This window comes from Urocitellus parryii, chromosome 16, assembly GCF_045843805.1.
Source record: "Urocitellus parryii isolate mUroPar1 chromosome 16, mUroPar1.hap1, whole genome shotgun sequence".
NCBI classification, from domain to species: domain Eukaryota; kingdom Metazoa; phylum Chordata; class Mammalia; order Rodentia; family Sciuridae; genus Urocitellus; species Urocitellus parryii.
Window position 1 is genome coordinate 20,482,462 of NC_135546.1, and position 17,503 is coordinate 20,499,964.

At 53.5% G+C, this 17,503-nt stretch overlaps 1 protein-coding gene across 1 annotated transcript in view; it reads left to right on the forward strand.

Moving 5' to 3' along the window:
• The window catches only part of Plxna1 (plexin A1), a 76,840-nt gene extending 60,487 nt beyond the window's left edge, over nt 1–16,353 (forward strand). Inside the window, exons 31-33 of the mRNA XM_077793515.1 lie at nt 14,129–14,289; nt 15,435–15,578; nt 16,161–16,353. Of these exons, the coding sequence (XP_077649641.1) occupies nt 14,129–14,289; nt 15,435–15,578; nt 16,161–16,353 (498 nt within the window). The remainder of the gene's footprint in view (nt 1–14,128; nt 14,290–15,434; nt 15,579–16,160) is intronic.
• The last annotated feature ends 1,150 nt before the right edge of the window (nt 16,354–17,503 follow it).

Here is a 17,503-nt window from a genome sequence, read left to right on the forward strand (position 1 = left end):
GGGTAGGGACAGAAATCCAGACACTGTGCCCAGCCAAGAACCGCAGGAGGCGGCTTCTTAGGGAGGGAAGTCCTAAGGGGTTGAGGCTGGCCTCCAACTTGCGATCCTCCTGCCTCAGCCTCCCCGAGCCATCCACCACGCCTGGCCCTGCTTTCTTGAACTTCAGAGCCTTGGCTGCCTCCGTTGGAAGTTGGAGGCCAGGAGAGAGGCTCCTCTTGTTCCTGGGGATCAGCCTAATCCCTGCGGTCCTGGGGGGCCATGGCTGGGCTCCAGGCCCAGGTGGGAGCTGGGTGGGGAGGCCAGCTGCTGCATGGCGAGGGGGCATCTGGGAGCATCTTCGGCAGCAGCCGAGGAAAGAGGCTTTAAAGAGCTAGGGAGGCTCTCTCCTGTTAATAGCTCGCACAAGAGCCTCTTCACCATCCGATTCAATTTATTCCCATCTGGGCCCTGCTGTCTCCATCAATTCGACTAATAAAGAGAGGCGGATGGCCCTGACCCCGGCCCCGAGGAGGCCTCTTCCAAGCTAATTAACCGGCCTGAACAATTCCTTTTAATCCTTCTGCGCTTCAGGCCCTCAAAGGGAGCCCGTGGGGGAGAGGCTGCAGCTGCCTGGGGGAGGCCGTGGGGGATGGGGTCCCTCTGGGCCCTGGGAGCTGCAGCCCTGAGTTCTGAGCTGCTGGGACCCTGAGGGACCCAACCTGGGCATCTGGCTGATCACAGAAGGAAGAGGACAGACGGGTTGGGAACCTCTTGCTCCTGCCCTGTGACATTCAAGGACACAGGATCCCAGGAACCGCGTGAATCAGGCTCAGCACTCTGCTCATCCTGAGTCCCTGAGCCAACAACATCTTCCCTCAGGGGACCTCACCTGTCCAATGGGGACTAAGAGCAACCCCTGGAACTGTCCTGAGGATCACACGAGATAGTATGGGTGATGCCCGGTGCGAGGGAGAGCACACCTTGAATCCCAGCGGCTGTGGAGGCCGAGGCCGGAGGATCGCAAGGTAGAGGCCCAGCCTTAGCAACTTAGGGAGGCCCTAAGCTTCACGAAGTTTATTTAAGACAAGGTCTCTGTCTTCAAAAAATAAAAAGCCAGACCCTGTGTTAAAATAAAAAAATAAAAAGGGCTGGGGATGGGGCTCAGTGGTAAAGCACCCCTGGGTTCAATCCCCAGGATATTATTATTATTATTATTAATTATTATTATTATTATAAAGTGCTAAGCGGCCTCCTTGGTGAATTTGAGCTGTAATAAAAATTGCTATTGTCGTTTGAATTATTATGTGGCAGATGTATTTGCTATTCAAAGGAATCCACGTATTTAAGTGCGCATGTGCACCCACGTGCACGCGCACGCGCGCGCACACAGACACACACTGACTCTCTCCTGAGGGTCAGGAGGATCCCTGTGCTGCCCAGGGTCAGGGCCAGCCATGGCGGCTCCTTGGCCTGAACTCCAAGGAGGGCTTCTCTGAGGCACTGCCCAGAAAGGGACACACAGCACCATTGCTGGGCCGCTCTGTGCATGTTGCTGGGTGTCTCTGTGCCAGCATCCTCCCTTGCAAAATGACCTTGCTCCTGTCCAGGGCATGGCTCAGCCTGGGGTCCGTGGCCGGCAGGCAGCTCCTACCTGATTGAAGAGGGACTTCCGATCCAGCCACAGAGGGTGTGGCCAGCGCAGACCTCCACCGGTTCCTTCCAGGCTGCCCAGGGTCACCTTGACGGAGACCTTGACCTCTGTGACAGTCGCATGTATTATGACATGTCCCACCTACACGGGGTGTGACTCCTCACTCCTGTGGCTGGACCTGCTGTGGGGTGTCCCTGGTCGTGGGTTCCTCTGTGAACATGGGAAAGGGACGTCCATCCATTCCCCTGTCTCTCCCAGTCCCCTCCCCTCCCTTCCCTCCACTCCCCTGCGTCTCATCCCGTGAACTGCCATCCCCCCCTTATTGTGAGTCAGCGTCCCCATATCAGAGAGGACACTCCGCCTTTGGTTTTTTTGGGGGGACTGGCTTATTTCACTCAGCACGATCGTCCCCAGCTCCACCCATTTACCTGCAAATGCCTTCATCGCATTCTTCTTCATGGCTGAGTAATATTCCATTATCCGGTCAAGATCTTTCCACCTCAGGCGATGACCTGTTGGGGACGGGAAAACCCTTACCATGTTTTGAGGACAGAGCATAAAAAGAGTGTCCCTGTCATTGTGGGTAATTTTCATATTAATCATGTTTTGAAATTCATCTCGCCTGTTCTACTTCGTTATTTATTAAAACAAAACAAAACAAAACAATGTGGCTTCTAGAAAATGACATTTCCACGGGACACAGGGCTCCTGGGAGGGGACTGGGAGGTGGCTTGGGTTTTCTTTAGCTCCCTGTGGGAGCGCTTGGTCCTTTCTGAGGAGCCAGGGCCAGCCCAGGTTTGGACCTGGGGGTGGGGGGAAGATGGCGGAGGAGCTGTCCACCCCGACAGTGCTGAAAAAGTCCTTCCTGCAGCCAGGCAGGGCCCCTCGGGACAAGGGCTCACCCTGCAGCCTCAGCCTCGGATGTGCAGCGGCCCCAGGGCCTTTGCTCTGCCCACAAGTCGGTCCCAAGGCCTGGCCCCGGAGTTGGTGGTACACGGGGGCCCATTTTGCAGAATTGCCCCCTCCCTCGGGGGAAGCCCAGGCTCTTGGGCCAGACAGCCTGTCATTAGAGCCGTCACTCATGGGTCCCCGATGTCATGACTGGGAGACATGGGTGACAGGAAGCTGGCAGGGGACCCCCAGGGACCTGCCCCTCAGTCACACCCACCTGCCTGTAATGACTCCCAATGGAGAAGCCTTTTAAATGATTAATCCACCAAGTGAGTGGATTAATCCACTAAGTGGATTAATCCACTATCTAAGCCTGAGTTTTTCAGGCGGGGGGCACCTCGTATCCAAACGTTCTGCGTATCTGAGAGATGGGGGACGGAGGCATAGGGTCAGTCAGCATCTTGTCCCTGACCACCTGTTTGTCACCGACCCCCTCCTCCCTCTTCTTCCTGACCCACCCTGGAGGCACAGGGTGACCCCTGTCCCCAGGCCCCTTGGGACACCCCGCAGGACCTCACACCTGCTAGATGAGCACTCTCCTGACTACAGGAGCCACACCCCCAGCCCCCTCCCCCCCTTGGTAAAAATTTCCTTTGGAGACAGGGTCTTGCTCTGTTGCCGAGGCTGGCCTCCCACTTGCGATCCTCCTGCCTCAGCCTCCAACTTGCAATCCTCCTGCCTCAGCCTCCCGAGTCACAGGGATGACAGGTGTGCGCCACGGCTCCAGCCTCTTTCAATGGCAGCCGGCTTGTGACCCGTTGGCCCCCTGTCATCCTGAACATAATACAACCTGTGTTTGAAGACACTCCTTGGCATCAAGGTCCCTGGGTACATGTGTCCCCCTCCTCTCCCCCCCCCACCCAGTCCTCTCTTTGAGGACCGCCTGCCTCCTTTGGCTTCCTGGGCTGGAGGAGGACGCGGCAGAGGAAGCCCAGGCTGGCGGAGCCCCGTCCACACCCGCCCTCCCACTTGGCCCTGTCCATTTCTCTGCTAGGAGACTGTTCCCATGGCAACCTCAGGAGTGACAACAGCGGATCCCCTTCTCCAACAGGTGAACGGAGCCGAGAAGCAAACCGTGGAGAGGGGACAAATGTTGCTTCTCTGAATTAAAAGGAAAATCCAGCGCCACCGTGACAGCGACGTTACAAAGCATGTCACAGTCTCTGAAGGGACCTCCCTCTCTCCATCTCCAACACAATGAATTAAAAACAAAAAAAAAAAAATTTTTTTTGGCACCAGGGATGGAACCCAGGGATGCTTAACCCCCTGAGCCCCGTCCCCAGTCTTTCTATATTTTATTGAGAGACAGGGTCTCGCTGAGTTGCTCAGGGCCTTACTAAGTGGCTGAGGCTGGCCTCCACCTTGCAATCCTCCTGCCTCAGCCTCCCGAGCCGCTGGGATGTGACAGGCGTGCGCCCAATGAATATCATCTTTTCTATAGGGTCCATTTTTTTTTTAAGAATTTCTTTGTTGGATGGGCATGCTCATCCTCTTCTGTGACAGTGTACCCCGTTGTAAGTGCTGCCCTTGGGACGTTTCCCAAGCCGCTTGAGGGTGGAGGCTCGCTGGTGGAGGCTGGCCTCCTCCAAGGCTGCTGAGCACAATCCACCGGGCAGGAAGGGTCATCCAGATGCAGAGCTGGTTCTGTCACGCCTCGGTGAATGTGCCCATCTGAGCCAGGGCAGCCGAGGGCACTGGCCAAGTCACAGAGCCAGGGCTCTGTGGGTGGCAGGGGGAGCAAAAAGCCGGATCTGGCAGGAGTCATTCGAGGGCAGCTGAGAGCCAGCCGCTCTGAGGGTGTATTTAGCCTCCATTGCCAGGGACAGCAGGGGTGTTGGGGCTCCCCAGGCCAAGGGACCATATGCTGCCTAAGTGGTCCCTGGCCCTGGGCACTCACGGGCATGGCTTTGCATTGTGAGGACATTATTTTCAAAACGCTTCCATTAGAACAAAGAAAGAAATAGAGGAAGGTGGTGGTGGTGGGGGGAATTGTCACGGAACCAAAGAGACTTCCAAGGACCCAAGCCACCAGACGCATTGCCTAAGCCGCATTTGCATTCGGACTCCAATCAACCAACTCTAGTTGTTGAGGCTGGCCTCCCACTGGTATGATCCTCCCACCTCAGCCTCCCAAATCCCTGGGATTCCAGGCATGATGCATGCACCACCTCTCAGCCACTTAGTGAGGCCCTGAGCAACTCAGGGAGACCCTGTCTCTCAATAAAAAAGAAAAAGGGGCTGGGGACGGGGCTCAGGGGTTCAGCACCCCTGGGTTCCATCCTTGGGATAAGCTATTTTTGTGTGTGTGTTTTTGGTACCAAAAATGAACCTAGGGGTGCTTCACCACGGAGCCCCGTCCCCAGCCCCTTTTTAGATTTTATTGAGAGACAGGGTCTCGCTGAGTGGCTCAGGATCTCACTAAGGGGCTGAGGCCGGCCTCCAACTTTGCGATCCTCCTGCCTCAGCCTCCCAAGCCACTGGGATGCCAGGCCACCGCGCCCGGCTTGTTATTTAGTCTTGATTATTTTGTAGGGTCCCGGGGTGCTGGGGAGGTGACTCCTCCGTGGGCTGCTCTGCTGCCCCTTCTCTGACTCAGCCCTGGGTCCCTTTGTGAGCCTCCAAGGGGAGGCCAGGAGTCAAGAAGGCCACACGGTGTGAGGGGGAGGTAATCTGTGTGTTCCTGGTGCCTGACAATCCTGGGATCCATACTTAAAGGCCCCTCAGCTCCAAGGACACCTCTGTGTTCCCCCCTCACCCCCTCATTTCCCCAGTGTGCTGACTCTGTGGAGGCTGGGAGGCCGGGCTGCCTGTCCTCCCTGCAGAGCCTGAGGCTAGTGCATTGAGGCTCAGGTAAGGGAGAGGCCTGGGCATCTCCGCCCCTTCTGAGCCGGGTGCCTTTCATGGTCCCGTTTCCATGGTTACCGCTTGGGGATGAGATCACCCTCCTGGCAGGCCAGGAGCGCCAGCGCCAGGCACTCCACCAAAGATGCCCTGCGGTGTGCGCTGTGGTCACCTTGGCCAGCCACCGGGTGGGAGTGGGGTGGGCCGGGCCAGGCCGGATGTCCCTCCTGGGGTGGCAGCACAGAGGGACAAATGAGTGTCACAGGACTGAGCCAGGACCCTAGAGCAAGGATCCCTCTGGTCCCCCCCCCCCAAGAAATTGGCTCAGTTCTGCCCAGGACATGGCATGAACTGAGGGCCCCAGGGCTGTGCCGGGGGCAGCTGGCCCACACCTGTTTATCCCCGAGGCTCAGGAGGCCGAGGCAGGAGGATCGCAAAGTGGAGGCCAGCCTCAGCCACTGAGCGAGGCCCTCAGCCACTCAGGGAGACCCTGTCTCTCAATAAAACCCAAAATAGGGCTGGGGATGGGGCTCAGGGGTGGAGGGTCCCTGAGTTCAATCCCTGCCCCTCCCCCACCCCCAAATCGAGGTGGCATAGGAACAGGAAGTGGTGGGGTAAGGGGGACTTTGTGTGTGAGGGGACTTTGGTGCTGGCTGGGCAGCAGCAGAGCCTGAAGTTGGGGGTTTGGGGACTTGGGGAAGAGGTCTACCCCCAAGGAACACGTGCAATATGTCTCTATCCGCCGAGGGCTTGGAAAGGGACACATCTTTTTTTTGTGTGTGACCTGCCACCATTGTCCCCTCTTGGAACTACCCCCCATGGGACGCAGACACACGTTCCTCTCTCTCTCTCTGGATGGCCGGGAGCCTCCCCCTGCATTTCCTGTCCCCCTCCTCTTCCCACGCGGGCTCCCTCTCATCCTGCAGGTTGGAGCCTCAAGTCCCCTCCTGGTGGAGGCCTCTCTGTGTCCCTCCTGCCACGCGTCACCCTGCCCAGCTATCCTCCCGACCCTGATCGCAGCCTCTTATTATTTGATAGCATTTTTCATTTCCCGTCTGGCTTTTCCCTCGTTGGCTCTGTGCCCTCTGAGAGCTTGGGGACTTTCTTATCTCCACTGTCACCCTGTCCCCTACAACATGCCGGGGAGGGGGGTGCCTCGTGGCTGTCTGACAGCTATTTGCCCCATGTCTGCGTCTACTGCGCCTTGAACCCTGGCCCCGCGGAGCCCAGTGTCGCTCCCCTTAATTTTGGATGGAAAAGCAGAGGCCACACAGAATTTCCGGGGACAGAGGGAGGGGACATTGGCAGGTAGACACGCCCCGAGGATGGGTTCCTCTGCTCCCGGGCTGGACAACCCTATGCGGACCCTACATCCAAGCCACCAAGGTGCAGATGCCCCCATGCAAAGGGCGGCTCTTCCAACCGGTGGGTGGCAGGTGTCCCCTGCCACCCCTGGACTGTCACATCCCTGTAGGAGTCGCGGGAGGCCTGCGGGGGCTGCAATGGGAGGGGTTTAGGGGACTCCACTTGAAATGCAAAGCGATTCCATTGCATCCCGGGGTGGAAGAGGCTTCCCGGGGCCTCCCTAAGCAGCCATCAGCGCTGCCAATCTCTTAGGGCGCGCTTGGCCTCTGGGACCGCGGTGCGCATGCGTCCCGGGGGAGGGGTGCGACCGCAGAGCACCCCGGCTGAGCGTCACTCCGCTCTGTTTAATGAAGACCCCAAACATCCCCCTGTATGTCTGCAAGAAGAGGGGGACCCCAGGGCCGTGACAGCCTTGCCACCAGCCTCTGCCACCTGTGTCTGACCTCCCACTGGGGGGTGAGGCCTGAGTATCCTTTTCTTTTTTGGGGGGTACTGAGGATTGAACCCAGGTGCCCTTGACCCCTGAGCCCCACCCCCAGCCCTATTTTGTATTTTATTTAGAGACAGGGTCTCCCCGAGTGGCTTAGCGTGCCTTGCTTTTATTGAGGCCGGCCTCCAACTCTTGATCCTCCTATCTCAGCCTCCTGAGTCATTGGGATGATACGCGTGAGCCCCGGCGCCCGGCCAGACCTCCGTCTTCTTGCTGGAGGCCCATCTGCTGGTGCTTAGGGGTCACTTTCTGCATCTCACTGCTGTCCTAGGATGTCTAGGCAGGATGGCAGGGTGGTTGGGGGCCAGGCTACCCCAGGGTTCAGACTTCTTGGCTGTACTTAGAAGAATGGGAACCGGATCCACAATGGGAGGGTTAAGGGCGTGAATAAGCACCGAGCCCAGGATGGGGACAGTGTCTCCCATCTCGCTGCTCAGATGCCCACTTCCCAACCACTTTGTCATGGCTGCCTGGCCTGTATTAGTCAGCTTTCCGCTGCTATAACAAAATACCCCAGGAAAACAACTCAAAGGAGGAAAGATGTCCCTGATCCACTCTCTTCCCTACCCCTGGACATTACCACACCGGGGACCAAGTCTCCGTCCACCGTGTGAGCTTTGTGGAACCTTCTAGAACCACACCATCACGCAGCCCAGCTGCCCCTCAGTTCCCCTGCGCCCCACGCTGGGCCTTGAGTGCCATGTTGGATGCCCTCTTGTCTCCATCCGTCCCGTGTCTGTGGTGCTTGGCACCAGGATGTCCCTAGGACAGCTGCCAGCTTCCTGGGTGGACGAGTGGATCTCTTCCTCCTCCCTCAGCCCCACACAGGCTCCCTGGTCAGTGTCCATTCCCGTCTTCCTCCTTGGCCATGGACCCTGAGTTTTGGGGAACCAGCCACCCACGGTCCCAGCCCAGGTGGGGCATGAGCCCTTACCCAGGCTCCCTGGGAACCCTGACCCACCAACAGGACAGCCACGGAACCTTCTGGAAGGTTCTGGAAGTCACGCCTGGCGCTTTCCTCCTGGAACTGGACCGTGCTGAGTCCTGCGAGTTCCTTGTGGCTGGACACCCACAAGCCCCATACTGGGTTTGGCCTCTTCTGTTTTTTTGAGAGTAGCGTGTCCCCATGAGCACAGTGTCCCCACACCCTGGGGCTCACAGAGAGCGCCTGTGCCCTGTGTGAGCTGCCTCTGCACCAGCAGGTGCTCAGGGAATCCGTGTGTCCATCCGCCTGGCCTGGCTCACCGTCCTGCTCACCCCCACGGGTGCAGGACAAACAGGTGAGGCTCTATGTCCCCAGGCTTGGCCTCCCTGGGTGACACGTGGCAGGCTGCCCTCCAGGGTGTGGCTGGAAGCTCTAGACGGGAGGCAGAGCCGAGAGCCATCTGGGAAGGGCCTGGGGGACCTCGGCCTTCGGGTTGGCCTGGCCTGGTGTGTCTGGCCCTCGGGGGTTGTGGAGGGGACCTGGGGACACACGTGGATGCAGCAGTTCAGGGCTAGGGTGACCCCACTGAATGGCTCCCTGGGGGTCCCCTGGTGGCCCCTGGAGGCAAGTGGGGTGTGGGGAGGAGGTGGCCCTGGGGCCGTGGCTTGGGGTCTCTATTGGTCCCTGGAGAGTGGAGTCCCTGCTCCCTGGTCCCCATGGGAGCTGCTCCCTCCCCACACTCTTCCTCCATGATGTCCTGCCTCCCCTTGGCCAGGAGTGGAGCTGCCATCTGTGGACTGGGACCTGGGACGCCCTGAGCCCCAAGGTAACCTGTCCCCCTCTGCAGTTGAGCTGGGGGGATCCTTCAACAAATAGGAAGAAACGTGTGTTAGAGGGGTTTTAAGTCCTCATGACGTGACACTTGATTTAGGCAGACCCCAGAGCAGAACCTCTAGAGTCCATGAGAGTCACTGCAAGAGGAGAATGTCACCTCTGAAGGCCTGACCCACGGAGGATCCATAAAGACAGATATTTGCTGGAAGGGAAAACCCTTTTCCATTTTATTTAGACACAGAGTCTCACTGAATTGCTGAGGACCTTGATGAATGGCAGAGGCTGGCCTCCCACTTGCAATCCTCCCGTCTCAGCCTCCCGAGCTGCTGCGATGACAGGCGTGCGCCACCGTGCCCAGCAAGGAGTTTTCTTTAGCAGGAAATGAAGAGGCCCTAATAAATACCCTAATAAATATGTACTGTCTATCATCTAGGTATCTATGTAGCTTATCATCTGACTCCTATTGATTTTTCTCTGTGGAAACATGTCCTGGGATAAAACCCTTTCGTGTGCTATGTCCATACCCATCATATGCAAAGGAACCAGGTAGAGTCTGTGGAAGGGAAATATATATATTCTGTATCCTGTTACAAGACTAACAACTTGGGCACCTTCTAGCACAAGGTAGCCCCAGAGAATAAATAGAAAATTGGGATGAACAGTTATGAGACGCCGAATTGTGGAGGGGAGATTTGGTATCTCCTGGTAGGGGTCCCAAAAATTGGAACACAAAGTAAAAGATTGGAGAAGAAGTGGTGAGTCACAAAAGGAGACTTGATCATTTCTAGAAGACATTTCTAGAAAAAAAAAGAAAGAAAGAAAAAGACCCTTGAATTGAAACAGTGCATGGAGCGCTCAGACTAAACAGAACAAAAACCGACCACATCGTGATCGATCGGTGACTTTGTTTCACCAATGATCAAGAATCAACCTTAATAGTTACAAATAAAAAATAAAAACCATGGGCTGTTCCTACAGGATGAGGTTCAGATAGAATGGATTGGATATAAAAATAGTGGAGCCAAGAAAATAAGGAAAGAGTAATCTTCAAAGTGTGGAGCAAAGTCATTCTGGATGCCAAATTCTATACCCAGCTGTGCTATCCACAAAGACGGGTGAGGAGATGGACACTTTTATTTTATTTTTTTTTCTCTTGGTACCAGGGATGGAACCCAGGGGCACTTAACTGCTGAGTAACATCCCCAGCCCTTTTTAATTTTATTTAGAGACAGAATCTTGCTGAGTTGCTTAGGGCCTTGCTAAATGGCTGAGGCTGGCCTCCAACTTGAGATCCTCCTGCCTCAGCCTCCCGAGTTGCCGGGATTATAGGTGTGTGCCACCACATCCAGCTGAACCCTTTATAAAGTTTCCATGAAACTGAAATGTGATGAACCCGTGGAAGACGAGACACAGTAGCAGGCAGAGGCTTCCATTAAATGTATTAAGTTAACAGAAATATTGATTGAAAAAAAGAGTCATGGGGTATGTAAGAAGAGCTGAGAGGTAATGCCAAGAGACTGGTCTCCACGGAGGAAGAATAATGGTATCGATTCACTCAATTAAGAGGAGCAAATGTGAATGGATTAAATAAATCTACATAAAGATGGATGGACGGGTAATAACCAGAAAAAGATCATGGGCTAAAATAGAGTTCAAGGCAGAAATCCATTTCAAAGAGTCCCAAACAGGCTGGGATGTGGCTCTGTGGAAGAGCACTTACCTAGCATGACCTGAGTGTCTTCCCCGGCACAAAAGAAAAAGAAAAAAAGAAAGAAAGAAAAGAGTCAATTAGAGTCTGCAAGCAAATACTGGAAAGGTTGAGAGAAGAGAGATTCATAAAATGCAAGTTTTATGTATAGAGATTTGGAGGTCCCCAGAAACCAGTCTAGGTCTGCAGAGGAGTAGAGGGGACAGGGCAGTCCTTGGCACCCTGGTGTAGATGCAGCTATGGGAGATGAGAAATGGATAGGGAATACAGCTAGGCCAGTCCAGGTCCTGCAGGGTAGGGAGCAAGAAAAGAGGTCTAGACTCCTGGAGGCCAGAGTAGGTGGAGGTCTGGGGAACTCAGTCCACTGAAGGCCATTGAGTTCAGCTGCCCAGGGACCTAGCTGGACAGACAAGGGTAGACTTGGAGAGGGAAGTGGAGAATTACAACTGAGATGTCCCTCTCTGACCGATAGAGGGAACAATCTCTAAAAAAAAAAAATATAACAAGCATAACTCTTCCTAAAGGCAACCACAAACTTGAAGTTGAAAATCCATAAAGCAAAACAAACAAACAAACAAAAAAACCCAAACCAACTGCTTTCATCCGCTTTTACCAAGGTGACTAAAAGATCCAATCAGCATAATGACAGAGAAGGAAAAGTTGACTTGGGTCCCAGGGTGTCCCAGGTCCCAGTCCACAGACGGCGGCCCCACTCCTGGGCCGAGGGGAGGCAGGACATCATGGAGGAAGAGTGTGGGGAGGGAGCAGCTCCCATGGGGACCAGGGAACAGAGACTCCACTCTCCAGGGACAAAGAGAGACCCCAAGCCACGCCCCAGGGCTACCTCCTCCCCCACACCCCACCTGCCTCCAGGGGCCACCAGGGGACCCCCAGGGAGCCATTCACTGATGGGTGTAATCTAATTAAGGCCAATTTAAACAATCAAGTGAGATTGGCTTAAATAGATGAGATGCAAGGTTCCGGTGATGATATTAGGGATGATCAGCGGGGATTATGGGAGGTGGCAGGGAATGCAGTCACTCAGTGTGAAAGGATTTGGAGAGGTTTGTATCTAGGGGAGAAAAAAAATACAGATGCAAAGCCTGGAGCTTAGAAACCATGCAGGCGTTAGCAATTTACAGGTAACCACCAGAAATAAGAGGTGGAAGGGAGCCAGGTGCGGTGGCTCATGCCTGGGATTCCAGCGGGTCAGGAGGCTGTTGCAATTGAGGCTGGCCTCCAACTCCCGATCCTCCTGCCTCAGCCTCCCCAGCTGCTGGGATGATAGGCATCGAGGGCCGCTGCGCCCGGCCACTGTTCTAAATAAGAAATAAAAAAGGGCTGAGGATGGGGCTCAGGGGTCGGCTCAAAATAGGAATAATTCCCAGCCTCTAGAATATTCCCAGGGGGTCCTGTCCGTCAATCTATCCCACCCCACCCGGTGGGGGTGACTTCAAAACTCAGGGTCCCTCGACCCCTGAGCCCCATCCCCAGCCCCTGTTTTGCATTTTATTTAGAGACAGGGTCTCCCTGAGTTGCTTAGCACCTCGCCATGGCTGAGGCCGGCCTCCAACTTGCGATCCTCCTGCCTCAGCCTCCCGAGCCTCTGGGATGACAGATCTGGGCCACTTCATCTGGCTACCTAGTTCTTTTTTTTAAAATATGTCATTTACACATTGAATCATTGGCCCCTCTGTCGAAAATCACGGGAAGGTGTGTATGTGGATCCCGTATTTGGATTCATGCCCCTATTTTCCGTTCCTAAATGCCAACGCTGAGTTACTCGTGGTAGTTTCAATTCTTCCAGTTTATTCTTCTGTCAAACCGTCTTGGGCTATTTCTGGCTTAATCCCACTCTTAGGTGTCAGAAATAGAATTTTTTCCCCCCACCTCTGGTGAAACTGGTGGCTCTTTTAATCAACATAATGAATGTGAAAGAGGTTTAAAACCGAAGAAAGAAATTAATCTTCCAATGGAAAGGTCACACCAAGTGCACGCAGAATCAACCACTCTAGGAGGAAAAGCAAGTCATAATTACATGCCAGGGACATGTCAAATTATGAAAGGACCAAGAAAAACTCTTATTCGTTACCAACCAGGGGAAAAAAAGAGACTATTTATAAGAAAAAAAAAAGATTCTGATTAATCTCAGCAGCAAACATGGAGGCAGGAGTAAATTAAACAGAAAGACCAAAGCAACTAAGTAACCAAGTAACTCTGGACCTAGGATGCCATACCTAGCCCAACTGTCCATCAAAATCGAGAATGAGCCGGGACAGGTGGCCCTCGCCTGGCATCCCAGCTCCTCCTCCTCCTCGGGAGGCTGAGGCAGGAGGACTGCAAGTCGGAGGCCAGCCTCTGCAATTTATTTTTAAAATAAAATTTTTAAAAAAAGGGTTGAAGGCATAGCTCCGTGGTGGTGTACTTGAACCCAGCAATGGGTTCAATCCCCAGGAGTGTAAAAAAAAATAAATAAATCGATAAATAAAGAAGAAAAAATTGAGAATGAGATAAGTTCTTTCATATATATATATATATATATATATATATATATATATATATATATATATATATAAAATACTTTCCCCTGTAGAGGTTCTTACAAAATTAAAACTACAGCAGAACCTAAATTTTACAGGATTCGAGGAACTGGATGCCACATAAGAGCTCTTGCAGAGTAAAAAATTCACAAGGAATCCAATACAGAAAGGATTAAGGTGGGGCAAAATTGAGGGTGAGTTCAGTCAAAATAAGGACGAGATTAAAAATGAATTTTAAAAAAATCTTTTTTCTTGTTTTTTTTTTTTTTTCTTTTTTTGTACTTGGGATTGAACCCAGGGGCACTTAACCACTGAGCCACATCCCCAGCCCTTTTTAAATTTTATTTACTTTTTATTTTATTATTATTATTATTTTTGAATTTAGAGACAGGGTCTTGCTGAGTTTCTCAGGGCTTTTCTAAGTGGCTGAGGCTGGCCTCCAACTTGGGATCCTCCTGCCTCAGCCTCCGGAGCCATATTATTACCCGGCTGCCCAGCTCAGTTCAAGTTCACGTTCAAGTTCAGCGAACAGACAGGGCCTCCAGGAGTCCTCCCTGAGCCCACCGCGAGGTCATTCACAGGTCACCATCTGGTCTCCGCAGTCCCACCTTCATTGCTGAGATAAGCCGATGATCCGGTCCATCCCAAGAGCACGCCTCTGATTGGACCTTCCTCTGATTGGACCTTCCTCTGATTGGACCTTCCTCTGATTGGACCTCCTGGAGGCCAGGCCCCGCCCCAGCCTTGCAGTTTTCCTTAAAAAGCGAGCGCACTGCAGCTGGAGGCACCAGAACCCTCTCAAGAGTGGTGGCTTCTTGGAGCAGGATCCCCACTCCCCTGCTAGAGCACGGGGGTCCTGTCCTGGGACGACGACCGCAGAGACGCCTCCCCAGGGAATCCCAACCAGCTTAGAAGACCTTTTCAGCCTCTGTTGCTAGAGCCTCCAGATTTCCAAGAACTTCGCTGCGAAAAACTAAAGAGACGCATCTTTGGAAAACCAAGAAGGTAAGTCGCCATGAACCAGGACTGACACTTGGCGGGGTGCCATGGCGCACGCCTGTCATCCCCGGGGCTCCGGAGGCTGAGGCAGGAGGATCGCAAGATGGAGGCCAGCCTCAGCAATTGAGCGAGGCTGTAAAGTAGCCTAGTGAGGCCCTGTTTCAAATTTAAAAAAAAAAAAAAATTAATCATAAAAGTAAGGGTTGGGGAGGTAGCTCCGTGGGAAGTGTCCTTGGGTTGATGGATCTTGCTTTTTCTTTTCTTTTTTATGTTTTTTTTTTTTTTTTTTTTGGTCCCAGGGATTGATCCCAGGGGCGCTAACCACTGAGCCTCATCCCCAGTCCTTTTTAAATTTTTTTTTTTTTAATTTAGAGACAGGGTCTCGCAGAGTGACTTGGGGGCCTCACCAAGTGGCTCCCTTGCACATTCTCTAGGGGAACGAGGTACCAAGAATTTTGCCCCCAGACCCACCCCAAGAGTCCCAGGTCGAGCCTCGGGATCAGAGAGGGATCTCATGCACTTAAAGAAAAATCGGATTTTGCACTTTGATTAGCTACAGAGAAGCCACACATATGCAGAAGGCTTTATTCTTTATCCAATTAATTGTGAAAACGCGAGTTTTGTTCTTTTAAAATTGTATTTATTCATCGGTACCAGGGGTGGATCCCAGGGGCGCTAAGCCATTGAGCTCCATCTCCATCCCACCCCCTTTTTTTCCGTATTTTCTTTAGAGACAGGGTCTCGCTGAGTTGCTGAGGGCCTCACCAAATCGCTGAAGCTGGCCTCCAACTTGCCATCCTCCTTCCTCAGCCTCCTCCGGGATTCCACGCATTCTCCACCTCACCGGTGAGTACTTCCCACTGAGCCACATCCCCAACCCTTTATTATTATTATTAATTTTTTTATTTTGAGGCAGAGCCTCCCTAGGCTACTTACAGCCTCGCTCCATTGCTGAGGCTGGCCTCCAACTTGCCATCCTCCTGCCTCAGCCTCCCGAGCTGCTGGGATTCCAGGCATGAGCCATGGTGCCCCGGGCTTGTTCCATCCCATCTCTATTCTCTGACCTGCAGAGAGGGAAGCTGAAGAGCCCCCAATTCGCACAGTCCAGACCCCCACAGTCACTGACTCTGTCTCCCCACCCCACTTCACAGGGCGTCTGCAGGCTTTGGAGAGCCATTCCCCATGGACGTGGGCGACGGCGCATCTAAAGACAAGACCGTGGACTCCGCAAGGCCCGTGGTGGACGCCGACATGGCTTCAGGGGTCCCAGACCCCTGGATGACCAGGGCCTCTGGGCAAGGCCATTGGGGGGTCCCAGATCCCTGGATGACCAGGGCCTGTGCGCATGGCCACTGTGGGGTCCCCTGGATGACCAGGGCGTGTGTGCATGGCCACTGCGGGGTCCCAGACCCCTGGATGACCAGGGCCTCCGACCCTGGCCACTATATTAGCCCTCTAGTTATGTACCCGGGCTTCTCAGGGTCATTCTGTGGGGTACCCTCCTTCATGGCATACCCCCTGCCCACCCCCGGAGGCCCCTGGGCTCACACGTGGGTGCCCTGGGGTGCTTCTCTGGGGACGGGGTACCCATATCCAGGGCCTTCGGTTTGGCCTTGGGGCGCCCCCAGCCTGGACCCCTGGCTGGGAAGCCACGCCCCTGTCCCCGCCCCCTCCTGGGAGTATCCTCAGGCCCCGCCCCCTTACAGCTTAGCCCCGCCCACTCCGGCCAGAGCGGCCCCCCGGGGTCCCCCACCAGGGTTCGAGAACCCAGCCACCTGGCCCCCCAGCGTTTTCAGGATCAGAGGCCACGCCAGAGGGGCTGCCCATCTCAACAGCCGCAAAGAGGTCTCACCCCCGTGGGCCTCCGGCCTCCACAGCACTTGGCCACCCCGGTCACCGCCCAGCCCTGACCTGTGCCCTCTGCCCCCTTCCCCGGTGGAAGACCCTCAGCCCAGACCCCAGGACCCCCTCGATCCCCAAAGGCCCCCCTGTAAGGCCCGACGCTGCCTCTTTGGCGCTGTGGAGTGGAACCCCATGAACTCCCGGCTCTGCTTAAAGTTTGATGTTTGATCTCAAACTTTTAATTTTTGGGGAGGGGGCGGGGAGTGGCAAGGATTACCCCCCATCCCCGATTTTTTAAAAAAATTTTAACTAGAGACAGGGTTTATCTAGAGACCGAGTTGTGCAGCACCTTGCTAAGTGGCTGAGGCTGGCCTCCAACTCGTGAGCCTCCGGCCTCAGCCTCCCCAGCTGCTGGGATGACAGGCTCTCCCCTGATTTTGGATCTGGTGGTGGGAAAAATCATTACTCCCCTTTTTTTGTAAAAGTGGGTGCCAGCAATGTGTGTGGGTTTCTTTCCTTTTTAAAGCATAAAATAAACGATGTGCAATCGATGGCATTCTTTCTTATTTATCACTTTAGGATATTTTTGAGATCTAGACTTGCTCGTGTGTGTGTGTGTTGAGAGTATATTTCATTTACGTTTTCAAAATTCATTAGCAGAAGACTTTTGATACTATGAGCGGTTTTTGTGATCTGCCACATCTCACTTTTCTTCCCTAATAAAAATCTTACTCTATCTTTTTTTTTTTTTAAACTTTTTGATTTGCTTTCGTTAGTTCTGCATGACAGCAGAATGCATTTAGGCACTTTCACATATCATGCATCAATGGGGTGTAATTCCTCATTTTTTTTTTCTGATTGTGCATGTTGTAGAATCACATCAGTCCTGCAGTCATATGGACAGAAGGTAATGATGTCTGTTTTATTCTATTATCCTTCCTATCCCATGTCCCCTCCCTTCAGTCCCCGATTCCTAATCTAATTCTATTCTTGCCACCCTTATTGTGAATTCTCATCTACATATATCAGAGAAAACATTTGGCCTTTGTTTTTTTTTTGAGGGGGAGGATTGGCTTATTTCACTTAGCATGATCCTCTCCGGTTCCACCCATTTTTACAGGCAAATGCCATCATTTCATTCTTTAGGGCTGAGTAATACTCCACTGTGTATGCAGACCACATTTTCTTTATCCACTCCTCTGTGGAAGGGCACCGAGGTGGGTCCCAGAGCTTAGCTTTTGTAAATCGAGCTGCTGTGGCCATCCGTGTGGCTGTGTCACTGTCGTGCGCGGATTATTTTTAAGTCCTTAACCACCCCTGGGTTCAGTCCCCAGTACCACAGGGGTACAATGTTCTTCAGATACAAACATCTTGGTGA